The sequence below is a fragment of the Lycium ferocissimum genome, chromosome 9 (genome assembly GCF_029784015.1).
Source record: "Lycium ferocissimum isolate CSIRO_LF1 chromosome 9, AGI_CSIRO_Lferr_CH_V1, whole genome shotgun sequence".
In the NCBI taxonomy this organism is placed as follows: domain Eukaryota; kingdom Viridiplantae; phylum Streptophyta; class Magnoliopsida; order Solanales; family Solanaceae; genus Lycium; species Lycium ferocissimum.
In genome coordinates, this window is record NC_081350.1 from 20,514,928 (window position 1) to 20,542,235 (window position 27,308).

Genomic DNA, 27,308 nt, shown 5'->3' on the forward strand with positions numbered 1-27,308 from the left:
CGAATTAGACTTATTATAAAGAATTACTTGATGTTGTTGTGAATCCTGTTAATCAAATTGTAATCTGTTTACATAAACTAAAGGACAATATGAAATAAGTTTATTTCGAGCCCACAGAAAAACTGCGTTTCGTTAAAGAATTTAATCCCCTCACAGTTGCCAAAGGTTTGGATTAATTCTTCCCAGGATAGAACAAAATTCTATTCGAATACGCAATGAAAATTGCAGAATTTCAAATGCGAACTCAACGAATGGTAGCAATCACATGACACTTCTTTTTTGGTGTTTGAAAAGAATGCAGTATGAGGGGAAAGAAAAATGCGTTTTCAGAAAGCAAACAATTTTGCAGTTTTTCGTTTTTGGTGTGTCAAAAATGAGGCGAAGCCTCAAAATTTATAACTATTATTTTGATCTGAACGTGTGTGGAAGTGCGCATTCGGTGAAGGAGATGACCGTTGGTCATCGTTATGTCCGTTGGGAAAATGAATTCTGTTGGGAAAAAATAATTCCGCGAATTTAATGAATTAAGTTAAATTTCGCGTGAGTTAATTAATATCCGGATTGGAAATATTAAGTAACGAAAATGAAAATAAAATAAATTTGGTCCAAAAAGATTATCAATCAATCAAATCATTTGACCAAATCCAAATCCAAAGCCGAGCGACGACGACGGCGCGAGGGGTGGTCCTCTTCTCAACCCTTTATGAGCTAGAGAATGTGTTGCTTAATATAAGCACACACATAACACTTTCAACCACCAATGTGGGAGAAGTGCTCACTTGAAAGGTTGTTTTTCAAACTTTCATTTCCCTCCACTTTTGTTTCCCTCCATTTCCCAATTCATACTTCACCTTTAAAGTCCCTCAATTAATGCATTTGTGGACTTTAAACTCAACAATCCCCCACATGAATGGGGAATGGCTATATATGCAACATGCCTAAAAAAAAAACTTGTGTGATTACAGGTAAGGATTAACCGCATCTACGTAAGTAGGTTTCCCTTTGAACTTTCTGTAGTGAACATACATCGGATATACTCGATCAATCGGTAGATTTGATATCTTTGAACCGTCGATCTTTAATGTATATCTAGACAACATATGTCACACACTTAACCCTTAACCATTCTTGGTTCTCATTGTTGTGTTCGTTTCAGCCTTGAACACCGCCTGGTTTCATGAGTGTGTAGAGAACTGGCCTTACTCTAATTCTCCTTGAAGCGGCTTCCACTTCACGCTCACATAGGTGATTCCTAAACGTGTCATCCTGTAGATACACAATTTGATATACTTCATATCAAACTTAGAAACCATTAAAAAGCCTTTGCGCTTTATCCTTGTTTCTGAACATTGTCTTATCATGAGAATGGATTGAGTTTGACGACAATGTTGAACCGTCATTCATAACTTTGTTTGATCTCCTTGAACCTAGATCTTGGGATTTCCAGTCAGCTAGGTGGAGTTACCATTATTATGACTTGTTCTTGGCCATAATCCCATTCCCTTTGATGATTTATCAACTGTCTCTCTAGTTAGGCCTTTTGTAAGTGGATCCGACACATTATCCTTTGACTTTACATAGTTAATTGTGATAATTCCACTAGAAAGTAATTTTCTAACGGTATTATGTCTTCGTCGCATGTGACGAGATTTTCCGTTATACATGACGCTTCCAGCCCTTCCTATTGCAGCTTGACTATCACAATGTATGCATATAGGTGCCACTGGTTTAGGCCAAAACGGAATGTCTTCCAAGAAATTCCGTAGCCATTCAGCTTCCTCACCAGCTTTATCCAAAGCTATAAATTCTGACTCCATTGTAGAGCGAGCGATACATGTCTGCTTGGATGATTTCCAGGACACTACTCCTCCTCCAATGGTGAAAACATATCCGCTTGTGGATTTAACTTCAGATGATCCGGTGATCCAATTTGCATCACTATATCCTTCAATTACCGCAGGATATTTATTATAGTGCAAAGCATAGTCTTGGGTGTATTGTAAATACCCCAAAACTCTTTTCATTGCCATCCAATGAGTTTGGTCAGGATTACTTGTGTAACGACTCAGTTTACTTATTGCACAAGCTATATCTGGTCGTGTACAGTTCATAATGTACATCAAACTTCCCAACACTCGAGCATAGTCTAACTGAGACTTGCTTTGACCTTGGTTCTTTGTAAGAGCAAGGTTCACGTCAATCGGAGTCTTTGCAACGTTAAACTCCAGATACTTGAATTTTTCAAGTACCATCTTAACATAGTGAGTTTGTGACAATGCTAGACCTTGTGGAGTTCTATGGATCTTAATTCCTAGAATTAAATCAAAGAACTCCTAAGTCTTTCATATCAAACTTGCTAGCAAGCATACGCTTAGTAGCATTTATGTCGGCAATATCTTTGCTCATTATCAACATATCATCAACGTACAGGCAAACAATGACTGAGTGATTTGGAACGTTCTTAACGTAAACACATTTATCACATTCATTAATTTTAAATCCATTTGCCAACATTGTTTGGTCAAATTTTGCATGCCCTTGTTTGGGTGCTTGCTTAAGTCCATAAAGTGACTTAACCAGTCGACACACCTTCTTCTCTTTTCCGGGAGTTTGAAAAGGCCCTCTGTGAGGTAGCCCTTTCCAACATACATATCGTTTTTACTAACAACAACCTTATCAGAAACAAAAACACATTTAAATCCATTCTTGACTAGTAGTGAAGTTGAGACTAAGTTCTTCCATATTTCTGGAACATGAAGGACATTCTTGAGCGTCACAATCTTTCCAGACGTCATCTTCAAGGCAATGTTGCCTGTTCCCTCGATTTTGGCGATGTGGAATTGGCCATGAAAATCGTCTCGTTGGGGCTAACTCGCATCAAGAAGAAAAGAATTCCTTGTTAGAACACACGTGGCGAGTAGCGCCCAAGTCTATCCACCATTCTCGCGGGTTACCTACCAAGTTGCATTCGGACAACATGGCACATAGATTATCCACTTCATTATTCATTTCAGCCATATTGGCTTGACCTTTCTTCTTTTCCTTATTCTTTTGCGGAGCACGACAGTCTGAAGCCATGTGTCCAAATTTACCACAATTGTAACAACTTCCTTTGAATTTCTTCTTGCTTGGAACATTCTTCCCTCCAGAAGTCCGCTTCCTTTCTTTGAACTTGTAGGGGCAGTTTCAACGATGTTTGCCCCCATTATTGCTTGTTTGCCATTGACCTTCTTCTCAGCAGATCTGTTGTCTTCCTCAATTCTAAGCCGGACGATTAGATCTTCTAATGTCATTTCCTTACGTTTGTGCTTTAAGTAGTTTTTAAAATCCTTCCACAAAGGCGGCAATTTTTCAATAAAGGCCGCAACCTGGAAAGCTCCATTTACTTTCATTCCTTCTGCAAGCAGATCATGTGTAATCACTTGAAGTTCCTGGACTTGCGACATGACAGATTTATTATCTACCATTTTAAAGTCCAAGAACTTCGCAGCAAGAAACTTTTTCAACCCAGCGTCCTCGGTCTTATATTTCTTGTCCAAAGCATTCCATAATTCCTTAGACGTCTTACAGTCGCTATAGACATTATAAAGACCATCATCCAGCCCATTGAGAATATAGTTTTTACATAGAAAATCAGAATGATTCCATGCCTCCGTTACGATGAAACGTTCGTTGTCCGGAGTCTCTTCTGGTAGAACTGGAACTTCCTCAGTAATAAATTTTTGCAGACTGAGGGTTGTTAAATAGAAGAACATTTTCTTGCCAGCGCTTAAAGTCTATGCCGAAAAACTTTCCGAACTTCTACTGCCGCAGCCATCGCGAGGATAGTTGTGGTGCGGCTGGAAAAGGCGACAGTCTTTGCACCGAGAACTAGTAGCGTTCTCGACAGTGATATCGGCCATTTTCTCGTTTGACAACAAAACGAACCGAATCAATAAATAGAACGCACAAAGTAATAATGTCGATGAAGTTTTTATATTCTTCTAATCGAACACACAAAGTAATAATCTCGATGAAGTTTTTATATCTTCAAATCGAGTAGATTACTGGAGTAGAAAATCTGAGGATTTTAGTCTCCAACCAGAACGGAATATTAGATGAAACAGAAGTATAATTAATAAATTGTTTAAGTTTATGAATCTTGTTAATCAAATTGTAATCTGTTTACATAAACTAAAGGACAATATGAAATAAGTTTATTTCGAGCCCACAGAAAAACTGTGTTTCCTTAAAGAATTTAATCCCCTCACAGTTACCAAAGGTTTGGATTAATTCTTCCCAGGATAGAACGAAATTCTATTCTGCAATACCGGCAATGGAAATTGCAGAATTTCAGCGAACTCAACGAATGGTAGCAATCACACGACACTTACTGATTTTTGGTGTTTGAAAAGAATGCAGTATGAGGGGAAAGAAAAATGCGTTTTTCAGAAAGCAAACAATTTTGCAGTTTTTCGTTTTTTGGTGTGTCAAAAATGAGGCAAAGCCTCTGTAAATTTATAGCCTGTTATTTTGATCTGAACAGGTGTGGAAGTGCCTGTTCGGTTCTGCGAATTTAATGAATTAAGTTAAATTTCGCGTGAGTTAATTAGTATCCGGATTGGAAATATTAAGTAACGAAAATGGAAATAAATTAAATTTGGTCCAACTCCGAAGCCAAAGCCGAGCCAAGCGACGACGACGGCGCGAGGGGTGGTCCTCTTCTCAACCCTTTATGAGCTAGAGAATGTGTTGCTTAATATAAGCACACACATAACACTTTCAACCACCAATGTGGGAGAAGTGCTCACTTAAAAGGTTGTTTTTCAAACTTTCATTTCCCCCCATTTCCCAATTCATACTTCACCTTTAAAGTCCCTCAATTAATGCATTTGTAGACTTTAAACTCAACAGTTGTTATATGGAGTTCCGATAATTATATTTTATGTTTCACATTATATAGAGTTCCGATAATTATATTTTATGTTTCACATGTTAAATCAGACTTATTATAAAGAATTACTAACTACTATTAGTAAGAGTAAGTTAATTTAACGTGAAGAAGTAAATAAATATTACACTGATGCATAAAAGTTAAACTCTCATTTGTATATTGTTGGAAAATGAATGTGAGAATTATTTAATGGTGAAAGGTTAAATATTTATCAAATACTTCTTTTAAAGTTCTTTCCAACCTCTCTCAAGTTTATAAAAGAGAAAAACAATCTTTATGATGAATATTATGGTCAATAAAACGAAGTTAACTCCTAATTTTGTTTATAGGATATAAATATTTTTCTTATTTAGAAAAAATTAAAATGTAAATAACATCAAGTTATTTTATTTGATAGGTAGTGAGAAGAAATATTCTATCACTTTTAGTGAAAATAACATGACACAATGAGAATTGTTACAGTAAAAATTCGAAATGAACCGGGCATAGAAAATGAGGCCATAGCGTTATAATAATTCAAAACATCTCATTGAAGTCAGTGACACTTAATGACTAATCCGCCATACCATTTGCATGGTAAGCAGTAAGCACTAAGGTTGTATAAATTTTGATTTAACCGATAAATTGAGCCGAAAAAGTGCTATTGATTTATCAATTCAAAAATAATTTTGTATTTTATGCTATTGTTTTATCGGTTAGGTTAATGGTTGTTTGAATTTTTTTTTTTTATGGTTTAGTCAATAATGTTCGTTAGTTTTTCCCTTTCATCCCAATAAGTTACTAATTTTTATCACTTCCTTAGCACAAGATTCATAGATATTTAGCTGGTTTTGAATATATTATCTAGTAATCTATTAGGTTCTTTTTTTATTCTAGTTCTCCAATATTGTCCACAACTGATACGTACTAGCTTTCTTTCCTGTATTGTTAATTACTTCAGTAGTTTTTGAGGACTCAAATATTGCATCAACATATTACTATATCATGGAGTATCACATGTTTATTTTTATATTTTATTGTGAGTGTTTGAAAAATATAAGGTACTTGTCTATATAGATTAAATCGATAATCGAACCGTTAATGACTGCTACCAGATTAATCAATAATCAATTATCAATATCTTAATAATTCAATTATCAGTTTAACATATTTACAAACTGATACCATTCATAATCAAATCAAACTGACCGATTAGCATCCAATAAGAATTGATTGAATATTGATATCCAAGTTATACATTAGGAAATAAGAACCGAGTTTAAACCTCATTAGGAACCAAACATTAACATTCTTTAACTCAAGGGACTTATCTAGGTTTTATTCTCGTGGAAACCGAGTTTAACGTGTTCAACATTGCCTATTGACCGTTTTCCATTAATTTGAGACACAATCTGTTTGTAATTCACCAAATTCAAGGGCTACCAAAGTAAATATTGATTACTTCCACATCCATGTCACAGTAGCAAAGAGAGCCTCAGAACACCAGCAAAAAAAACTCTACTACTTTTGGATTAGATTACTGGTACTAATTACATAACCAAAACAGAGATCCAAAAAATCAAGATCCAGTGGGTGTGTATCAATGGCTCCTCCAGCTCAAACTCATCGATCACCTTCACCTTCTCAGCCTTCTGGGTAACTAATAATAACTATTCTAACTTTTTTTCTTTCTTTCTTTTTTCATGTACCCTTTAGGACTTAGAATTCAAAAACCCACATCCAGTATGATTTTTTTTCCCTCTCTTTTTCATTGACCCTTTTGGAAAAGGGGATGAAATTAATTGTCTTTAGTTGAATTCTTGAAATTCCCAAGTTGTAAATACTAACTGAACTACTCAAGAATCTATCAAAATTGCAACTTTTATCTTTGATTATGATATGGGTATTTCCCACATTGGCCTAAACAGTGCACCAATTCAAATAGTAACATTTTTTTCTTTTTGCTTAATTGTTCTGTATTAACAACCGTAAATTGTTTTAGTCTTAATGATTGCTTGTATCATATGTTCCATTTTATTATGATTATGATTGCATAAGGCAATCTTCTTGTCGAAAAGTAAATAAAGATTAGGGCTTTTGGAATGGAAAAGATTGGAATTTTATAAAGATTAGGGCTTTTGGATGGAAAAGATTGGAATTTTATAAAGATTTGGGCTTTTGGAATGGAAAAGATTGGAATTTTACTTACAACATAAAACATATGCTATTAGATTTTGCTGATGTTAATTTTGATACGGCCAGAAAAGGAGAAGTTTCAGATTTGAAGATGCAGCTTAGGCAGCTGGCAGGTAGTCGAGCTCCGGGGATTGATGATGCAAAGAGGGAGCTGTTTAAGAAGGTGATCTCGTGTATGACAATTGGGATCGACGTTTCTTCAGTTTTCAGCGAAATGGTTATGTGCTCAGCAACCTCAGACATTGTGCTAAAAAAGATGTGCTACCTTTATGTTGGTAACTATGCTAAAAACAACCCGGATCTCGCTCTTTTGACCATTAACTTTCTTCAGAGGGACTGCAAAGATGAGGATCCCATGATTCGTGGTTTGGCTCTAAGGAGCTTGTGTTCTCTACGTGTGACAAATTTGGTCGAGTACTTGGTCGGCCCCTTGGGTTCAGGGTTGAAGGATTCAAATAGTTATGTTAGGACAGTTGCAGCGATGGGTGTTTTGAAGTTGTACCATATCTCAGCATCAACTTGCTTGGATACTGATTTTCCTGCCACGCTTAAGCATATGATGCTGAATGATCGAGATGCTCAGGTCTGGCATTATGATCTACATGACATCTTTCTTCTTTTTATCTATTTCTTATGCTTGAGTTTTTCAAAGAAATTTTCACCTACTATTTGGTTGCAACATGACTTTCAATGACAACAAAGTAGCTGCAGACACTTTTTGATATAGCTATAGTTTTCCCTCTTTTCTGGTTTCAGTTTTTCCTTCTCTCTCTGTGCCATTGGGTAGAATTTCAGCATAGATGGTGATGATTCCATGCATCTCATAATGGATAATCGTTTCAACATTTGCAGCACACGTTGGCATAATTTGATACTGTTTTTGGATAAATTTCAGGGAAATAGATCATTTCTAGAAACTTAGTTCCTTGCAACTCATGTGAAAAACCATATAGAACTTAGACTATGTTCGTTGAAGGGATTCTTATGTTGGGAAATGGTCGATGGGATAGAAAAGATTACAACATTGGAGATTTAAGTGATATTAGAAAAATCTTTTTTGTTTTGGGGATTGGAGGCCCAATTAGTATAGAGATTAAAGTTCTGTACATGTATTATAAGTATTAGTTTAAGTAAATAAACATACAACAAAAATGCTATGCTAGTCGAAGGTACCAATAAAAAAAATTGCTATGCTAGTTGAAGGATTTAAAAGATTAAAATGTGTAAATTTGAGAAAGGCACAACGGATGGTGATAATTAGTCTAAGGCATAACGGATGGTGATAATTAGTCTCTTTACCATTAAGGTAAAGTTTTCTAGGAATTGCGATTTTTTCAAAGTTAGAACAATGACGAGATATTCGAGATCTTGTATTTTTTTGGGATTAGTAATTTTGGAGAGTTGGAGCAAACATTGATTCTGGTAAATGCGAGTTTATGCGGTTTCCTCGGAAGCTCGAGGGGGTTGATACAGGGGATCCTTTATCGCCCATGTTATGTATCTTTGTAATGGCAGCCTTGAGTTAAATGATGGACATAAGTGTTGCTGGAGGGCTCTTGAGGGGCTTCTCTGCCTCGTTCATAGGGCAGTGTGATCTAAGGGTCACCCATATTTTATTTGCTGATGACACCTTGGTCTTATGTGATGAAGATGTTTCTCAGCCGGCATACTTGAGACAAATTTTTATTTGGTTTCAGGTAGCTTCAGGTCTCAAGATTAACCTTAGGAAATGTGAAATCATACTAGTGGGTGAGGTGGAAAACATTGAAGAGCTAGCGCAGGTGTTGAATTGTGAAGTAGGTGCAATACCTGCTACCTACCTTGGTTCGTTGGGTGCTTCCAACAAGGATCTTGGGATCTTGTGGTGTGGAACCCGGTTATTTAGAGAGTCGAGTAATGGCTAGCAGGTTGGCATAAGAGATACCTTTCGAAAGGGGGGAAGGAAGTATTGACTAAAAGCATTTTGTGTAGCATTCCCACATATTTTATGTCACTATTGCAGGCTCCGGCTATTGTGACTTAGAAGTTGGAAAGACTTCAGAGGAATTTCTTATGGGATGCGGCGAATGGCACTAGCTAGTTTCTTTTAGTAAATTGGAATGTTGTTAGAACCCCGAAGAAACGAGGAGGACTTGGAGTGAAAGATCTTAAAGGTCTTAACAAGGTTCTACATGAAAATGGATCTAAATGTTTGGATGTAGGTGAATGGTGAATGGTGAATGGAGGGGGGTGGTACCAGAGAAATACGGAACGATGGAAGCGGGTGGACGACTAAAGATATCACATATCTGTTCGAGTGCGACCTTTGGAGGACTATTGTGAAGGGATGGAAAAAATTCAACGTTCATATTATTTTTAGGGTAGGAGATGGATGTAAGATTAGTTTTTGGGGGCACAGATGGGGTGGAGAGAGTGGGTTAAAGTTTGTCTTCCCCAGCATATACAAAATCTCGTGTCAGAAAGAATTGAATATACTACATATTTGTGGGGTACATGCGGGGAAGTTCACTGGAATTTGAGATTTAGGAGGAACCTCCAGGTTTGGGAGTTGGGTGAATTCCAAAGGCTGGTTGAGCTATTCTATAGGCAAAATGCATTGCGTGAAACTTCTGACCTGTGGGGATGGCACGAAAGTAGGGATGGCTTGTTCAGTGTGAAATCTCATTACTAGAGAGCTTGTTATGAGAGAGGAGTCGGAGTTTCCATATAGGTCTATATGGATCCTGTGGTGTCTAGGAAAGTGTGTTTCCTCATGTGCTGGGCAGCAAGGGGAGATCATGGCAACAGAGAATTTGAGGAAGAGGATGATCACCTATGTTAGTTGGTTCTATATGTGTAGATGTGGGAGAGAAGATGTAGATCATATCTTGCTGATCAGGTGGCAACACGATTCTGGTTGGTGGGCCAAAATCGATTTGGTCTACTTTGGGTGATGCTGGTTACAATAAAGGAGGCGTTGTATAGTTGGGCCTTTAGAAGGAGGAAGAGAAGACTGAGGGCTTGGGATGTTTCTCCATTGGCCGTAATGTGGGTTCTGTGGAGAGATAAACAGGAGAGCCGAGAGCATATGAAGGAGTCGATAGTGATTTTGTTAAGTTGCAAAATTATCTCTTGTTTCTTATTTCTTTTTGGTGCACCCATGAGGTGCCTATGTGTATTGATGACTGGTGTTCTTTCGTAGAGTACCCTATCTTGGTTTAAGTTCTCTACTTGTAGCATACGGCTTATATGTGGAATTTCCCATCATCAATAAAATTATTTACCTTATCAAAAGGAAAGATTCCTTAAGATATTGTATAATTAGTTAAAAAATATTTACATAGTTTGTAATCTTAAGGATTGATTACCTACCATATATAAGACTCCTATATAAGGAGCGCATCTTGTACACTTTAACCAAGTCAATAATAAGTTTCTTCTATATCTTTACAAGTTTCTTTAAGGATTGGGACAAGAAGGTACCATCAAGACTTAAAAGGGAAGTTCTACAGAGTGGTGGTTAGACCAGCGCTGTTGTATGGCGCAGAGTGTTGGTCAGTCAAGAACTCTCATGTCCAAAAGATGAAAGTTGCGGAAATGAGGATGTTGTGATGGATGTGTGGGCTTACTCGAAGAGATAGGGTCAGAAATGAAGATATTCTGGAAAAGATGGGAGTAGCCTCTGTGGCAGACAAGATGCGGGAGGCGAGATTGAGATGGTTCGGACATGTCCAGCGGAGAGACCCAGATGCCTCGGTGAGGAGATGTGAGAGGTTGTCGATGGAGGGGTGGAGGAGAGGTAGAGGTACGCCGAAGAAATATTGGGGAGGGGTGATCAGGCAGGACATGACAAGTCTTTAGCTTACTGAGGACATGACCGTAGATAGGAGAGTGTGGAGATCGAGGATTAGGATAGAAGGCTAGTTGTAGGACTAGTAGGATTTTCCTTCCCAGTAGGATCAGTATTATTTTCTGTCATTTTTACTTTAATATTCTCAGTTTTGCCCTATAGTTTTATGCTACTATCTGTTGTTTCTTGTACTTCGATTATTTTATTTATTTGTGGTAGCAACTGCTCCTTTTTTCAGACTGTTTTATCATGGTCTTTTCGCTTTCATTATTTCATTTTCATACTGCTTCAAAATGCTTGTCCTTATCTGATTTTTTTTTCCTGCCATGCTTTCTCTTGAGCCGAGGGTCTTTCTGAAACAACCTCCTTACCTTCCAAGGTAGGGGTAAGGTCTGCGTACACTTTACCATCCCCAGACGCCACTTTGTGGGATTTCGCTGGGTATGTTGTTGTTTCTTTAAGGATTGGAATTTTTGGAAGCTAGTTTACTTTCGAGAGAAAAGAAAATCCTGTGCTGGTTTATTGATGTCTGCTGGAACATGTTTTTCAAAAAGTTGAGTATAATTTTATATTCTCCCTTAGGTGTGTTGCCACTAAGTTCAGGTTGATGGACGTTTCTCTGGGGTTCTTTTTGTTCAGTTGATATTAGATGGTCTTGAAGTTCTTGTTTTTACCATCCCAGAGTGCATGCTACTTTCAAGTAATAGTCTTGAGATGTCACTTACGTTTGTGTTTGTGTTTGTGTTTGTGTATATTGAATGCCGCTATTCCAAGAAATTTGACATTTCTTTCCTTTTAGTCTTCCATCATTTGCTTTAGATAGTTATAAAGTAGCCATATGTTTAAGATTGTCCAATCATGGTTTATTTCCATATACGTGTTTCAAACATGGAACGCTTTCAACAAATCTCAAAGCTCTTTATTTATCACCAGAAAGCATTTTAGCAACTCTAATTTCATGTGCAAAAGAAGCAGTCCTTTCATGATCTCTGCTTATCGTTTACTCATATTCATCTGTCTTCTTTCTTCAGGTTGTAGCCAACTGTTTGTGCGCCCTACAGGAAATCTGGGGTTTGGAAGCAACCAAATCTGAGGAAGCATCAACAGAAAGAGAAACCCTGCTAAGCAAGCCACTTATTTATTACCTTTTGAATAGGTAGATTGCTGTCATAACTATTTGATTGAATAAAGTCTCCAATCTGCTTTTTACTTTTTTCCGTTCATGTCTGTGTACTGTATGGAGTAAATCAACTCTGTGTATTCATCAAAGAGAAAAAAGGAACCAGTTTGTGGTGTGCTTTTTGTCAGTCATTTCTGAATGAAGTTGATATGTCCTTACGTCTTACTTGGTGCGATACTGGTTCAATATTTTCTCTAACCGCTTAAGATCATGCAGTATTTATTGTCATATTTTTCTTGATACCATGCTTCACATCCTTGTCTTTTCTTTTGAGCCAAGGGTCTATCGGAAACAGCCTCTCTACCCCACTTAGGTAGGGGTAAGGTCTGCGTATATCGTACCCTCCCCAGACCCCACTTGTGGGACTACACTGGGTATGTTGTGCTTCAGATCTTGCAGTAATGTAATACTCTTTTGCATGGGAGGCTCTTCTTTAATCTGCTAAAAGATATACAGTACACGGATGATAAAGTTTCTGTGTGTCAATGTTAACTTTACTATCTTTTTCTTGTCAAATGCCATGAAATTAAAGCAGAATTCTCTTGCTCCCCTTTGTCTGTCGTTTAGTTGTTTGGACTTTCTTGTGAGAGATTGGCTTATCTTTCAAACATGATTTTTCAGGTTCAAGGAATTCAGCGAATGGGCTCAATGTGCTGTTCTTGAGCTGGTTTCTAAGTATGTGCCTTCTGATAGTAATGAGATATTTGACATGATGAATCTTCTTGAAGATAGGCTTCAACATGCCAATGGTGCTGTTGTCTTGGCAACAATCAAGTTATTTCTACAACTGACACTCTCCATGGCTGACATTCATCAACAGGTTCCCATTCTAGTATTCATCTGAAATGTTTCCTTAGTAGATAGTATTGTCTATGGTTACTCGGCCATCTCTTTTAACTAATCATCCAGCTAAAGTGTCTACTGTCCAAGAAGTCAACTAATTTTGCTGTGTTTATTTTCCACTACCCTTCTGACTATGCTTCCTGACAAATCTTTTCCTTTAACCGCTGTTTGAGTTTAGTCAATGAGATCCCACAGCATCATACACGGAAAACAGACAGCTTGAACTAGTGTTTCCTGCAACTTGAATTGTTAAATGACCCAATTTTTTTTTGATTAAGCACCGGGTGTCCGAGTCTCTTTGAGCCCCGACTAATCCCGGGGGTGCACAGGCCCTCGGCAAGGAGTTTCCCGCAAGTGCACCACGGGTAATTCAGGGTTTCCCCAGTCCGATGGCTCTCAGAAATTGTTTGCACCCAGCGGGTTTCGAACTTGAGACCTTAAATGACCCAATTTTAAGATCTTAACCCTTTGTGCATTACACATAAAATGTAAATATCTAATGAGTTGGTTATTTCTGGCGGGTTATTTCCTCCAGTAACTCAGCAATTCCTTAGCCTTATCCTTTTCGATGCTGTTACCTGTATTATCAATTAACATCACCTCAATTCCAAATTAGTTGGAGCTGGCCGTATGAATCCTCTATATCAAATAATTGTCTGTATCATAGTTTGACTATTTAGCCGTCAACCTACGGCAACGCCTCTCTCTCTCTCTCTCTCTCTCTCTCTCTCTCTCTCTCTCTCTCTTCTCTTGTAAAGTAATTTAAATGTCTTCACTAAATTGTATCAACAAAGTGCATGTTATATATAGAAAAGGGACTAAGAAGCCCCCTCTTGTTTTAATCCTACAATCTCTTGGAATCCATGGAACTTAGCAAAAGATTGAAAGAAAAAGATCTATATAGGCGATATCTTTTAGTTGGGAATATGTTTTAGTCATTTTGGTATGTTTACTTAACGCCCTATGCTTTCTAGAGGAGTCTTTTAGCCCTAGTACAATTTTTTTTATGCTGGTACAAAATATACAGAACTTCTAGTACTTCTTGCTTTTGTTTTTATTTTGTATTATACTGGCCTGAGGTGAATATTAATTGTAGAAACATGATCAGTGAGGATTCATATAGTTGGCCCCAACTTGTTTGGGATTGAAGCCTAGTTGTTTGTTCTGGTTGACTCAGAAGTCCCTGCTAAGTGCTAACAGTATAGGAAATCTATCAAGTCTAGTAAAGAATTAGTATCATTTACAGAAATCATGCTACACAAGATATGTACTTGAATCAATTTAAAAATAAAAATATTGCACCAATAAACTTATTTTTAGTGTTAACAGCCTTAAGGGTATTTTAAGTCATTTTGACGGAAAAAGTGCTTATCAGTTCTTTTCTACCTAACACATAAGCAACTTATTTTCAGCTTCAACACTTTTATCCGAACACATAATTGCTTGTTAATAAATTCAGCTCCAGCACGTGGTGCTTAAAAGCTACTTAAATTCAGCTTGTCCAAACAGGCTCTTAGTATACTGCTTATGGGGATTTTCTCAACATAAATAAAATTATTTACCTTATATAAAATGTTAAGAATCTTTGCTGTGTATTGAAAAAGAAGGATGAAACATGAAAGGCCAATACATTTTGAGATATAGCTTTTCTTACGTACAGATGAAGCAAGTATAGGACCTAAAACAAATATAACAAAAATGCTGTTTTGTGAGAAATCATCCCTTGATGATGCCCGCCTTGGAACAAATCTTTTGTACCAGTGTATATTTTATAGACAAATGGGGTCCGCATACTCTATTGGTCCAAATGTTTCACCAGATTTAGTCTCTGTGATCTCTAAGAGAAACAAGGAGGAGATAGGAGAAAAAGCGAAAAAGCATAAGAACTAATGTTTCAAATCTGATTCCTTCTATAGGCACACATTACAATGTTCATGTTGAAAAAAAAACATTACAATGCTCATAGCTATATTTAGCCGACGGGGGCCATGTAAAACTGTATTACATCACGTATGACTACTCACACTTAGCTATGTATCCGCCTAAACTTGATAATTAATTGTCTGACAACCTTTGTTACCTAACAGTTGAATAAAATGCAAAATAATGCTGTTATTCAAAATTTAGTTTGTGCAAAATTTTCTGTAATCTTCATCTGTGAGGCATCGTAATGCTTAACTAAGGCTGAGTTTTAATTTTCGTTTACTCTTCTTATGTTTAGGTATATGAGCGTTTAAAAGCACCTCTACTTACGTTAGTTAGCTCCGGAGGTCCAGAGCAATCCTATGCCGTGTTAAGCCATCTACATTTGCTGGTGATGCGTGCACCATATATTTTTTCAGCAGACTACAAGCACTTCTACTGCCAATACAATGAACCATTTTATGTCAAAAAGCTAAAGCTTGAGATGCTGACTGCCGTGGCAAATGAGAGCAATACATATGAAATTGGTGAGTATTAATATCATTCAACTAAACCGAAGTTTTCAACCTCAAGGTCGTGGTGTATACCTTATTTCCTGGTGTCAGGTCATGGTCAAAGGGATTATTGGTGTTGCACCAGCCAAATATCGGAAATAAATTAAGGGGAAAGGTAGAAAGACTGATTTTGCACAGTAATCAGTAAAACTAGTAGTAAAGCAACACATATGAAATTGGTGAGTATCAATATCATTCAACTAAACCGAAGTTTTCAACCTCAAGGTCGTAGTGTATACCTTATTTCCTGGTGTCAGGTCACTGTCAAAGGGATTATTGGTGTTGCACCAGCCAAAGATCGGAAATAAATTAAGGGGATAAAGGTAGAAAGAGTCATTTTGCGCAATAATCAGTAAAACTAGTAGTAAAGCTGTGTAGAGCGTGTTCTGTTGGTTTTGATATCTAGAGTGATCAGTACGTAAATTTTTACTGATAAAAAAAGTGATTAGTAAATTTAATGAAGTGTTAAATATCTTGTAAGTTCCATCCTTTTTTTTAATAACTGTGGTGTCCGGGCTAGCATGCACGCATCTTGACTAATTCCAGGGGATACTTGCCACCTCACACCAGCAACAGGTAACTCTGTCCACCAAAGCTAGAACAGATGGGAAGAAATAACCTAGTGTTTTTGTCTCTGTTGGGATTTGAACTTGAGACCTCATGGTTCTCAACCCACTTCATTGACCACTAGGCCACACACTTGGCTGCAAAGTTCCATACACTTTAGACTCATATAATTCTCCAATCAAACTCTTACATGAAACTTTGTTGCTAATCCTATATAGGCATATGTATAGACATGTTCTCATTTGCCTTATCTAACACCAAAAAATTGATTCAAATTTATCTGGTGGAAGGAAATTCCTGGAAAATATGCTTCATATCTCTGAAATATATTCGAATGTTGAAAAATCATTTTGATGGAAAAAGGCGTCTCATCGAAAATTATATTTTGAGTAATTTAATTTATTTGAACTTTTAAAAGTTGTAGAAATATGAAGTAGTGTCGAACATTTTGAAACGTCCCAAAAATAAATGAAAAAGCATATAAATCTGAACAGACGGTGTAAGTATCTTCATCCAAGATGTTAACCAACTCAAATAACAAAGACTTAACCTTTACTTACCTTTTTTTTTGGGTAATTAAGTTTTGCTCACAAGATTTCCCACTAACTTTTATGCATGTAATAACTGTTGTGGAGAATTTAATATGGTGAAATTTCACATTGTTATTGCATTTTGTTTTTTGATAATTGGTAGGTCATCTGAATACTGTCAAGGGCTTTTAATAGCTAAATTCTATACAACTTCAAGTTATCGTCTCCATCACCGATTAATTTGCATCTTTTGACTAGCCAGTCTGACGTTGATTTCTTTGTGGATTGACTTCAGTGACGGAGCTATGCGAATATGCTGCAAATGTTGACATTCCAATGGCGAGAGAATCAATCAGGGCTGTTGGCAAAATAGCATTACAACAATATGATGTTAATGCAATTGTAGATAGGCTTCTCCAGTTTTTGGAAATGGAGAAGGACCATGTGACTGCGGAAACTCTGGTATATTGTCACTGGTTTTCCTTATTTTTTGGGGCTTTTTTTTTTTTTTTTTTTTTTTTTGGGGGACAATAGCCTTTAATGATGTTGCTTTAGAGGAATAGTGCATTAAACATGTGAAATTGCGTGAGACCTCATGTCTTGCTATTCTTGTTTGGTCTTACCATTTAAGCTTTTCTCATATAGGTACTTGTGAAAGATCTCCTTAGGAAATATCCTCAGTGGAGCCATGATTGTATAGCAGTTGTTGGGAATATTAGTAGCAAACATGTCCAGGAACCCAAAGCCAAGTCAGCTCTTATTTGGATGTTAGGGGAATATGCTCAAGACATGCAAGATGCTCCTTACGTATTGGAGAGTCTTATTGAGAATTGGGAAGAGGAGCACTCTGCAGAGGTAATCAAGCTGCATTTTTCTTTTTTATGTGTTTGACTTTTCTTTCCTATGCAAGTATTTTTGTACTCTTTTGTGCCCTGCTGTTGATCTTTCTAACTGTTGAGCATTGCCAAGAGTGTCGTAATACCATAGTTTGATTATTTGTCCATTCAAGAGGCTCTTAGTCTTGAAAATGCTTTTTTGGAGTAAACAGTCCTCTCTAACTTTTGTCAGTGACCTTGTGGTTTGTTAATGCAAGCCAATAAGTAACTTGCTTAGTACAAAGGTGATGACGTCAAAATTGCAAAAGGTGGTCCTCTGTTCAGTTGCCTCCTTCCTGGTTGCTTCAATTTAGGATCTCTTGATTCTATAGTTTAAAGTCATCCGCATCATTCATATCATCCGTGGTCATCAGTCTCCTTTTACGAGTGATACAAGAAAAGCTTTGTGTGGCAATGAAAATGAATGATATAGAAATTTGAATTTCTTCTTTGGGCTCCTCTATACCTTATCTAAAAAAAATACGGAAGGAAGGTTGGGATGTGTTAAAAGGCATTTGTAAATGCAGTTTTCATAGAGGAAAAAATGTATACATATAATAAAAATAGATACATAAGATGTTTAGTAAGGTTAGTCCATTCATACGCTCTTGTAACAAATACAGTCATTGTGATAAAGCTCTAAGATTGCTTGATTAGGTCGTCTGTTTGGTACTGCATGCATATAATGTCATGTTAAAAGGATAAAGTGCTAACTATTGTTATAAAGTGCATTTGAAAAAAAAAAAAAACTATTGTTATAAAGTGGATAATTATAACAGAATGAATCACACCTATTTTTTCCCTTCACAGAACCGCACCTTCTGTGTCTCTAATGATTGTACAAGACAATAACCTTGTTGTCTTGATTTGGTTACACATACTTATTTCTTTTTCTTGGTGGGGCTTTCCATGTGAGGTCTTGTTCAGAATTGGCTTTATGTGAAAAGGAAATTGAAGAACCTGAGGCAGCCCGGTGCACTAAGCTCCCACTATGCGCGGGTCCGGGGAAGCCGGACCACAAGGGTCTATTGTACCTTGTATTTAAATTTTGCGATTGTGATCGTGAAATTTAAATCCTCCATTTGAAAGCAAAGCCAAGCCTCTTGTACAATTTTTATTTTTTAGATGCACTGCCTTACTGTGTGTGACCGGCTGCAAATGTTACTTGTCTTCTACTCTCTGTTATTTCTATGTGTGCTTTCGATTCTCCAGCTTGTGTAACTGAGCTTTTCATCTTCGTAATGTTTGGCATGTCAGAATAAACGGCATTACTATAGTTCTTCTATCTTTTTCATTTATGAGGTATAAAATGTCTATGAGGTTTAATTAGACTTAGCTTTAATGTTTTCTGCAGGTTCGTCTGCATCTTCTTACAGCAGCAGTAAAGTGCTTTTTTAGAAGACCACCAGAGACTCAGAAAGCCTTGGGAGCTGCATTGGCTGCTGGTATTAATGACTTTCATCAGGTATCCCTTCTGTTTGTATAATTTTTTTAGAAAATGACTGGTAGGATAGACAAATTATTTAGTTTAGGAATGGAGTAGGCCCGAATAGAACAGAATGGTTGCAGCAGATTCTTTCAGATTAACCCAACTTGATTGAGGTTTGCATAGTTGATTAACAGATATTAGTATGAAGTGTTTGTGTGCCTCTAAATGATGGGCAAGAATTGTTGCAGGATGTCCATGATAGGGCATTATTATACTATAGACTTCTGCAGTACAATGTCTCCATAGCAGAGCGTGTGGTGAATCCTCCAAAGCAAGCTGTTTCTGTCTTTGCTGATACACAAAGTAATGAAATTAAAGATCGCATCTTCGATGAGTTTAACAGCCTCTCTGTTGTTTATCAAAAGGTATGCCATTTGTTCTTCGCTCATACCAGTTGTATAATTTGAGGAATTTAGTCAGAAGTGTAATCTCAATGTTACGGGCTTACGGCACATAAGTGAAAGATGAAACATGTTTCTCATTATTGTCTTGCTAAGACCCCAGTAATCTACTTTACCTGTTTCTCAAGCATGGCTATTTTTGCAGCCTTCTTACATGTTCACGGATAAGGAACATAGAGGGCCATTTGCGTTCTCCGAGGAAATCGGAAATTTATCTATTGGGACAGAATCAACTGATAATGTAGTCCCAGCGCAGAGAATCGAGGCAAATGACAAGGATTTACTTTTGAGTACGTCCGATAAAGAAGAAAGTAAAGGTTCTAGCCACAATGGTTCTGCATACAGTGCTCCTGGATATGATGGTTCTCAAACTGATCTTGTTTCCTTGGATTACAAACCTACTCCAAATGTGCCATCAGCTTCCTTGGCAATTGATGATCTACTTGGTCTTGGTTTGCCTGCTGCAGCTAGCCCCCCTCCTCCGCCTCCTGTTTTGAAACTCAATACTAAAGCTGCTCTAGAACCAAACGCTTTCCAGCAGAAATGGCGTCAACTTCCAATATCAATATCACAGGTGAATAACTGAATATTTACTTTTATGACGTGTTCTCTTCATCATTTCATTTGTTCACTACAGAGGCAGACGTAGGAACTACTTACAGCTTTGGCTTAATTAGAGTGTATACCTTTTGGCTTGTGTTCTTTCCATTACACTCTAGGATATACTGAATAATTTCTGAAGGTAGAAGAGGAAACATTTGAATCTGGCATATGAGGGGTTACTGGGGGCAGTTATTCCCAGAAAATCTGGCACCGTCTGATACTTTGCCTTATATTTGTTTGCTTTTAAAATATCCTATTCACAAGAAAATAATGTTTTAATCATGTCAGGAGTTTTCAGTTAGTACTTGTAAACGAGAACTCAAAACTTACTTAGAAGTATCAAGCAGTAATTGCATGATTATCCAAATCTCTTTCGTGGTCATTTTTATAGGAAAAATGTTATCATATTACAATAATGATAAAAAGGGCGTTATTGTATTACTGGGACTGCATCCCTGTAACCTTTGGATACTTGTTTTCCGTTTGTGCCCTTGATTTGAATATGAGAACTTTACTATTAAGACATCGCTTATTATTAGTCAAATCTCCTTAATGCTGATACCACTTTGCCTTTTCCTTTATCAGGAAACATCCATTAATCCACAAGGAGTGGCTGCAATGACAACTCCTCAAGTGCTTATCCGTCACATGCAAGGCCATTCAATCCACTGCATAGCTTCTGGTGGTCAAGCCCCGAACTTCAAGTTCTTCTTCTATGCACAAAAAGCAGAGGAACCGTCTACCTATCTGGTAGAGTGTATAGTTAATTCATCGTCGTGTAAAGTACAGTTAAAAATCAAAGCTGATGATCAGAGTACATCTCAGGCCTTCTCTGAGTTGTTCCAGTCAGCCTTGTCCAAATTCGGGTTTTCATAGTCATTCGGATGAGACCCTCTTGTTGTAACGCTCCTTAGAATTATTAGTGGATTCAACATTCCTTTTGTAATTTTATTTTGTAGCAAGTTAAATAAGAGTCACAATGTGGTGTACAACATGAGTCGAGATGAGTGTTTCATGCTTCTACCCTGTAATTCTGCGGCAAAAAATTACTTTTGTACCTTGTGATTGAATTGAAAAATCCCACGGGGGCGTCGTGTGTACCTTTGTGGCCAATTTCAAGTGGTCTTTTCCAAGTTCTCTATCTATTATTATCTGTATTTTTTTCTATGGATAGACTCCTCTGTCCAACAACAAAATCAACTGGCTAATGTTTCTCAAGACCAAATGTGTCGGATTTATTAGGCATTTCTTTTATGTTACATGGTGGATGGATATGAGAAATTATGGTCATGAGAATTCTGAGCAACAAGCTATTGGAAAAGTTTTGAGTATAGTATTGCCATGATTAAAGAAATGAAAGATCTTTCAAAGTTCAGCAAATAACTAGTCGCTTCTCAAGCACTTGAGAAAAACTTTTTGTGGCTTCAGCATGAAGGGACTGCATAATGATCCATATCTGATGAGAATTAATAAGAACTCTCTGAATCAAGATGAGAAAGCAGTCCACTTCAAAGCATTTGTGCTGTTTCCCAAATATATAAGAATGACATACATCAGTATTTGCTTAATCAGGTGAATATTGAAATTGGCCAGAATTTTGAACTGAGGGTCTTTAAGTTTTAACTTTGTAGTTCAAACTTCAGAATAAGTGTCCTAAAGTTTGAACTGTGTAATTCAAATTTGAGGCCTATTTTAATTTGTGTTATGCAGACTATGAAATATAATAATCTATACTAAATTATAGTTATATAAACATCTAAGAAACCTCTCATGTCTTTCACAAAAATAATTATGTAGTGTTTATATTGGGAAATCAAGATCATGGATGATTGAACTCAGCACCACATTTCAAGCTAGCTTTCTGCTCGGTGAGCTTCACAAATACTTAGGTGCTTGAATAAAGGAAAAAAAGAGTCCAGTCTCTGCTTTATTTATTTATCAATGAAACTCCAAAATGCATCAAGCGACACAGTAGCAGCGTCAATGGAGCAAGAGGAAGAACTTACAACCAATGACTTTGAAAAGGGGTGGTCTTGAACTTTTGACCCCGGCTTGCTCCATAGGCAAACCTTCAAGGTCAAAGGTTAAAACACTTAGAAGTTTTGCACATGGGGCCAGCGAGGTCAAAAGTTCAAGGTCATTCTCGTAAATGTCCCGTCACAACAACAAGTGGAAGAGTATTGTACATATTTCCTATGTTATAAAGCTACGTATTAAAAGTAGCTTTACTTTAAACACGAAGTTCTTGCACAGGTTTTCCTTCAAACACACTTGTCTTAATTTTTTCCCTTGATGCTCATTTAAGAAAATATCCAGACCTGCTTCGCTCGACATAAGCTCTATAACATTTTTATCTTCGGAAACTGAACTTTTGCCTCGCTTGGCACAAGTTATGTAGGAATTAAGTTATGCGGCATAAATTGTATAGTATTTTTAAGATTATATCGAGTGTTTAAAGTTTTGCCGTGTCCGGAATAACTTGTGGATGTTATGATACATATGTCGAGCTAAATGTAAACTTTGCTAAGCGAAATCTAAAGTTAAACCGGGCCAAAATTGGTAAAGGGCAAAATTAAAGACCACAAATTTGAGGAGCAAAATTTAAAGACCACTCTGAAATCAATTTTTTGCGCGGAGTGCCCTTCTTTTGGGGTGGTCTTTAAATTTTGCCCCTCATATTTGTGGTCTTTAAATTATGCCCCTCATATTCTTTGGTCTTTAATTTTTGCCCTTCGCGCGAGTTACGAGTTCGAACCCTCGCTCAAGCAAAAATTAAAAAAAAAAATCGCAAGACAAGGGTTGAATCGCGTGTATCTTGGGACCGGCATAACTTTGTGAAGGAATTATCAAAGTTATGCTTAGGACCCGCATACTCATACCTTATAAAACGGACTTAGGCGTAAGTATCTGGGTCCGTATAACTTTGATAATTTCTTCACAAAGTTATGCCGTGGGGGCATACTTTTAATGGGCAAACTTTCTTCATCACAACACTTGCACATAACACAAATTGGTTCTACACTCAAGCCCCATTGTATGATCTATTAGCGATCAATGATCTTTCGTATAGCACAATCACGTTGTGAAATATATTTTAATTAAGTGGCATGTTGAAACACCATAAATTTTCAGTTGACTCTTTCAGATTACCTAATAATTGCAAGAATTTAGTTCGAATCAAGCTTTTTCCGGGTTGAGAAGAAGTATGCACTTGCTCGAGGATTCTCCAAGAACCAATAATTTGTCTAACCATCCAATATGTCCGGCCAAGCAACCGTTAAATTGGTCAAATCCTACTCTTTGACATTGTAGGCATGGATCCTTTATCCATAAACTTTTATGCGGACCGGCATAACTTTGTGAAGGAATTATCAAAGTTATGCGGACCCGCATACTTATGCCAATCCGCCCATAAGGCATAAGTATGCTCAGTCCGCATAACTTTGATAATTCATACAAAGTTATCTTGGTGGGGGCATACTTTTAATGGGCAAACTTTCTTCATCACAACACTTGCACATAACACAAATTGGTTCTACACTCAAGCCCCATTGTATGATCTATTAGCGATCGTGATCTTCCATGTAAGCACAATCACATTGTGAAATATATTTTAATCGAGTGGCATGTTGAAACACCATAAATTTTCAGTTGACTCTTTCAGGATTACCTAATAATTGCAAGAATTTAGTTCGAATCAAGCTTTTTCCGGAGGTTGAGAAGAAGTATGCACTTGCTCCAGGATTCTCCAAGAACCAATAATTTGTCTAACCGTCCAATATGTCTGCCAAAAACTTTAAATTGGTCAAATCCTACTCTTTGACATAGTAGGCATGGATCCACTTTATCCATAAACTTTTATCATGCGGACCGGCATAACTGTGAAGGAATTATCAAAGTTATGCGGATCCGTATCTTTATACCCAATCTGCCTGAGCATAAGTATGCTTAGTCGCATAACTTTTGTCATAACAAAAGTATCTGCGGGTCATAGCGAAATTAAACTACGCATTGCGAATTTTTTTAAAATTTTGCTTGCGCGTGGGTTCGAACACCGAAACCTATGGGTGTTAGGCAAGGGGCAAATTTTAAAGATTTCAAATATGAGGGGCAAAATTTAAAGACCACCCCAAAAGAAGGGCAATTCGCAGAAATTGGGACATTTGTGTGAATGGCCTTTTAAATACTCCTACCGATTAAAAAGAGGGTCCACTTAGTCATTTGCACTCCCCTTGAGAAAATACTAATTCCTAAGAAAAAATAGGTAATTTGACTAAACTGACTCTAATTAAATAGCTATTGAGATTTAATCACATAACACTTAATAGGGAAAAATATGAAAAAATAAGATTAAATCTTTCTTGATTTGATAAGTGGACACTCTTTTTTACTCAAGTGGACACTCTTTTTGATCCGGTGGGAGTACTTATTAAAAAGTGGCTTAAGTTTAATAGGCCTAAAAGTGGCTATTGGTGCACTTGATCCATATTTTTTGGATCAAACTCAACAGGCCTCACCCGAACATGTATACATTTTTGGACCCAAATTCACATTTCAGCAATATTGCTTTCTCCTGCGAGGTCTACTTGTAAGTGCTCTCTCTCTCTCTCCCCAATTGATCTTTGAATGGTAATTTACCAACTCTGAAATTCGGGGTTTGCATCCAATCCTGTGCTTCTTTCTGAATTCTACAAGTAAATAGGCATTTGTATGTGTCTCTCTCTTTATATATATATATATATATATATATATATATATATATATATTATTACACACATACTCAACAACTCAAAAACACAAATTTAGGTTTCTTGTTTGGCCCTTGTGATAATTTCTTCTATTGCTACTTGTGGTTCACTTGTAATTTGGAATATGCATTTTGCTACTTTGTTTATGGCTCCAAAGTTGTGGCTTTTATTAATCTCCTTTTGGGAGTGTAATTAATTGATTATTTGAGAAACTCATATTAAGGATACTGTTAAAGATTGTATGTGTAACAAACCCAAATCTTGATTTGAGTTTGTGCGCAAAATCCAATCTTTCTTAGGTAAATTATGACAGTTTGAAGGATTAGGATGATGCAATCTGAAAATTGGGAGATGAGCTAAGGCATGGGGTGGTTGTACCGAGTGCAATTGGTGCAGTACATAGCTGTTAGAAGCTTGATATTCAGGAGGAGGACACAAGTTTCATTAATTACACTCAGACCCCATTAAGTTTAGTTCTTTAGTTATGTAGTTTACCCCAATTCTTATTGTAATTGTTTCTTTAGACCATTAGCTAGCTAGGGTTCTTTAGTATATATTCTATTGGTTTAACCATTTTAGAGTTTATCAATGAAAATCATCTTTTAGCTCTATCTAGTATAGCTTACCTTAGCTTAGTTTTAGCTCAAATTCCATTCCGCAACATAAGAATCCTTTAATCGAAATGGCCCTTGATTAAGTTAAAAAATCCGTAAAATTAAATTAGTTCATTTAAACCAATCGTTGAGCTAGGTTAATATGATGGGAATTCATAATTAATTTTTTTTTTTTTTTTTTTAAATATCATAATTTATTTCACAAAAAAGAAATTAGTTTCAAAATTTCACTAATGATTTACAATGATATTGGTTATTAGAGAGCTGAATCAACTAACCCCTAACTGTTGATTAGTAGAAATTGATATGCTTAAAAAATGCTTCTTTGTCTCTGCCGCTCTGCCTGGAAAAACCCTCTTCGTTATAGGATGGGGTATTAGGGAATAAAATGGTGGGTGGAAGGTTTTAAGTAAGTATTAAGTAGAGCAGAAATTCCAAACGGGGTGTGATTGGAGGGGCGGAAAGCAAAAGTAGTTTCCAAATAATTGGAATTTCACTTGTTCTAGAACCCCAGAATCAAGGGCAGGAGGATAAGGTGTAAATTTGACTCAGTTTTCCTTTCCCTACTATGTTTATCAAAAAATGATATGGGGCATCTGGTCTGATCTTTTTTTCTTCTTATATATGCTTAATCAAATAGTTGATTAGTTGCAAATGCTCATGCTGGTGCATAGATGAATTACTCTTATAGTTAACGTAGATTCTAATCCATTTCTTCAGCCCGACTTGGTTTTGGTGAATTACACGATGAACGCTGCAACATCATTGTTTAGGAGGTTAAATATCAGAGAGCTGGTAACAAGCACACCTGCTTACAATACCGCTAGTGGTAATGTACTCCGTTCGTTGCTGAATCATTTGCTTTGGAAATAGATGAAATGTTTAGAAACTCTGACCTATGTTTCTGTTGTGCAAATTCAAGATGTTTCTGGAGATGGATTGAGCTTGATGTTTAGGCGGTGGGCTACCAAAAAGACAGCAGGGTCTACAAAGAATGGCCGTGATTCAAAACCAAAGAATCTAGGGGTGAAGAAATTTGGTGGGGAGGTAAGAAAATCTCTTCTGAAAAATGAGATGAAGCTTTAATAAGTTTAGAGAAACTTTTATGTTCCAATTAAATTCTTATTGTAACATAGATTTTTACTTGCAGAGAGTGATACCAGGAAATATTATTGTTCGTCAAAGGGGAACACGATTTCATCCTGGAAACTACGTTGGAATCGGGAAAGATCACACGCTTTATGCTTTGAAAGAAGGCAATGTTAAGTTTGAGCACCACAAGCTGAGTGGGCGCAAATGGGTGCATGTTGAGCCCAAGGATGGTCACGTACTTCACCCAGTCTACTCAAGCACTACAACTGCTGAGCTGAAGACAGCCACATAAGTTTTTCTGATTTGTCAACTGTCGAGTGATTCATGGAGCATAAATCTAACAAGTTATAAGCCACTATGAAGGCGATCTAGTTTTTGTTTCTTTCTAGGTCTCTGATTTAAAGCAAATATTTTGAAACATAGTCAGTGAATGGATGTTCTGCCTCTATTTTGATAAAATATTGTGGTGGTGGAAACTTTGTATGGATGTGCTTATCGGCTTTTGTTTTTTTCAGCCTGACATCATATACTGATATACTTGCTGAAACCTTGTCATGGGTACTTTATGCAGTTTGATGTGGCCCAATATTGATACTTGTTTAACTTTAACAACTTTGATGAGAACACAAGCAGTTAAGAGCTTATTGTTTGGCAGAGGCAGTTATTATGAAGCCTAGAAGCTTCAGATTTAGTCTTTCTGTAGAAAGGGTATTATCGGTCTGATACTGCGCTGGACTAACTTGCTGCAGGGATACCGATAGGTTGGGCTGTTGCTATTTGCCATCTCATAAACTCTGGTGCTTAAGCAGTAATATAAACAAAATATAGCATTTTCTTTTTGCATTTCAATAATCATTTTATAAGGTCTTGCAATTTGATATATTGGATTCTTTATATGTTTCTACGAAGTGAAAGCTGAAGAATGATTTAGTCTTTCTAAAGAAACTTCAAT

The 27,308-nt window shown here is 36.9% G+C and overlaps 2 protein-coding genes across 3 annotated transcripts; both read left to right on the forward strand.

Moving 5' to 3' along the window:
• The first annotated feature begins 6,352 nt into the window (after positions 1-6,352).
• LOC132029842 (beta-adaptin-like protein A) lies at positions 6,353-21,035 on the forward strand. The gene is made up of 11 exons (XM_059419221.1): positions 6,353-6,568; positions 7,175-7,691; positions 11,969-12,093; positions 12,739-12,937; positions 15,182-15,410; positions 16,830-16,996; positions 17,180-17,389; positions 18,764-18,874; positions 19,087-19,263; positions 19,445-19,873; positions 20,488-21,035. Exons 1-11 carry the CDS (start codon positions 6,516-6,518, stop codon positions 20,776-20,778), a joined length of 2,508 nt encoding a protein of 835 aa, XP_059275204.1. The 5' UTR covers positions 6,353-6,515; the 3' UTR covers positions 20,779-21,035.
• A 3,408-nt stretch (positions 21,036-24,443) lies between these two features.
• LOC132029843 (uncharacterized) lies at positions 24,444-26,815 on the forward strand. 2 transcript variants are annotated; one of them, XM_059419223.1, is made up of 4 exons: positions 24,444-24,490; positions 25,985-26,093; positions 26,187-26,311; positions 26,415-26,815. In XM_059419223.1, the coding sequence occupies exons 2-4, from the start codon at positions 26,012-26,014 to the stop codon at positions 26,646-26,648; spliced, it is 441 nt and encodes a 146-aa protein (XP_059275206.1). In that variant the 5' UTR covers positions 24,444-24,490; positions 25,985-26,011; the 3' UTR covers positions 26,649-26,815. The 2 variants fall into 2 exon arrangements, with proteins under 2 accessions (XP_059275206.1, XP_059275205.1); XM_059419222.1 differs by lacking the exon at positions 24,444-24,490 and adding an exon at positions 24,541-24,596.
• The last annotated feature ends 493 nt before the right edge of the window (positions 26,816-27,308 follow it).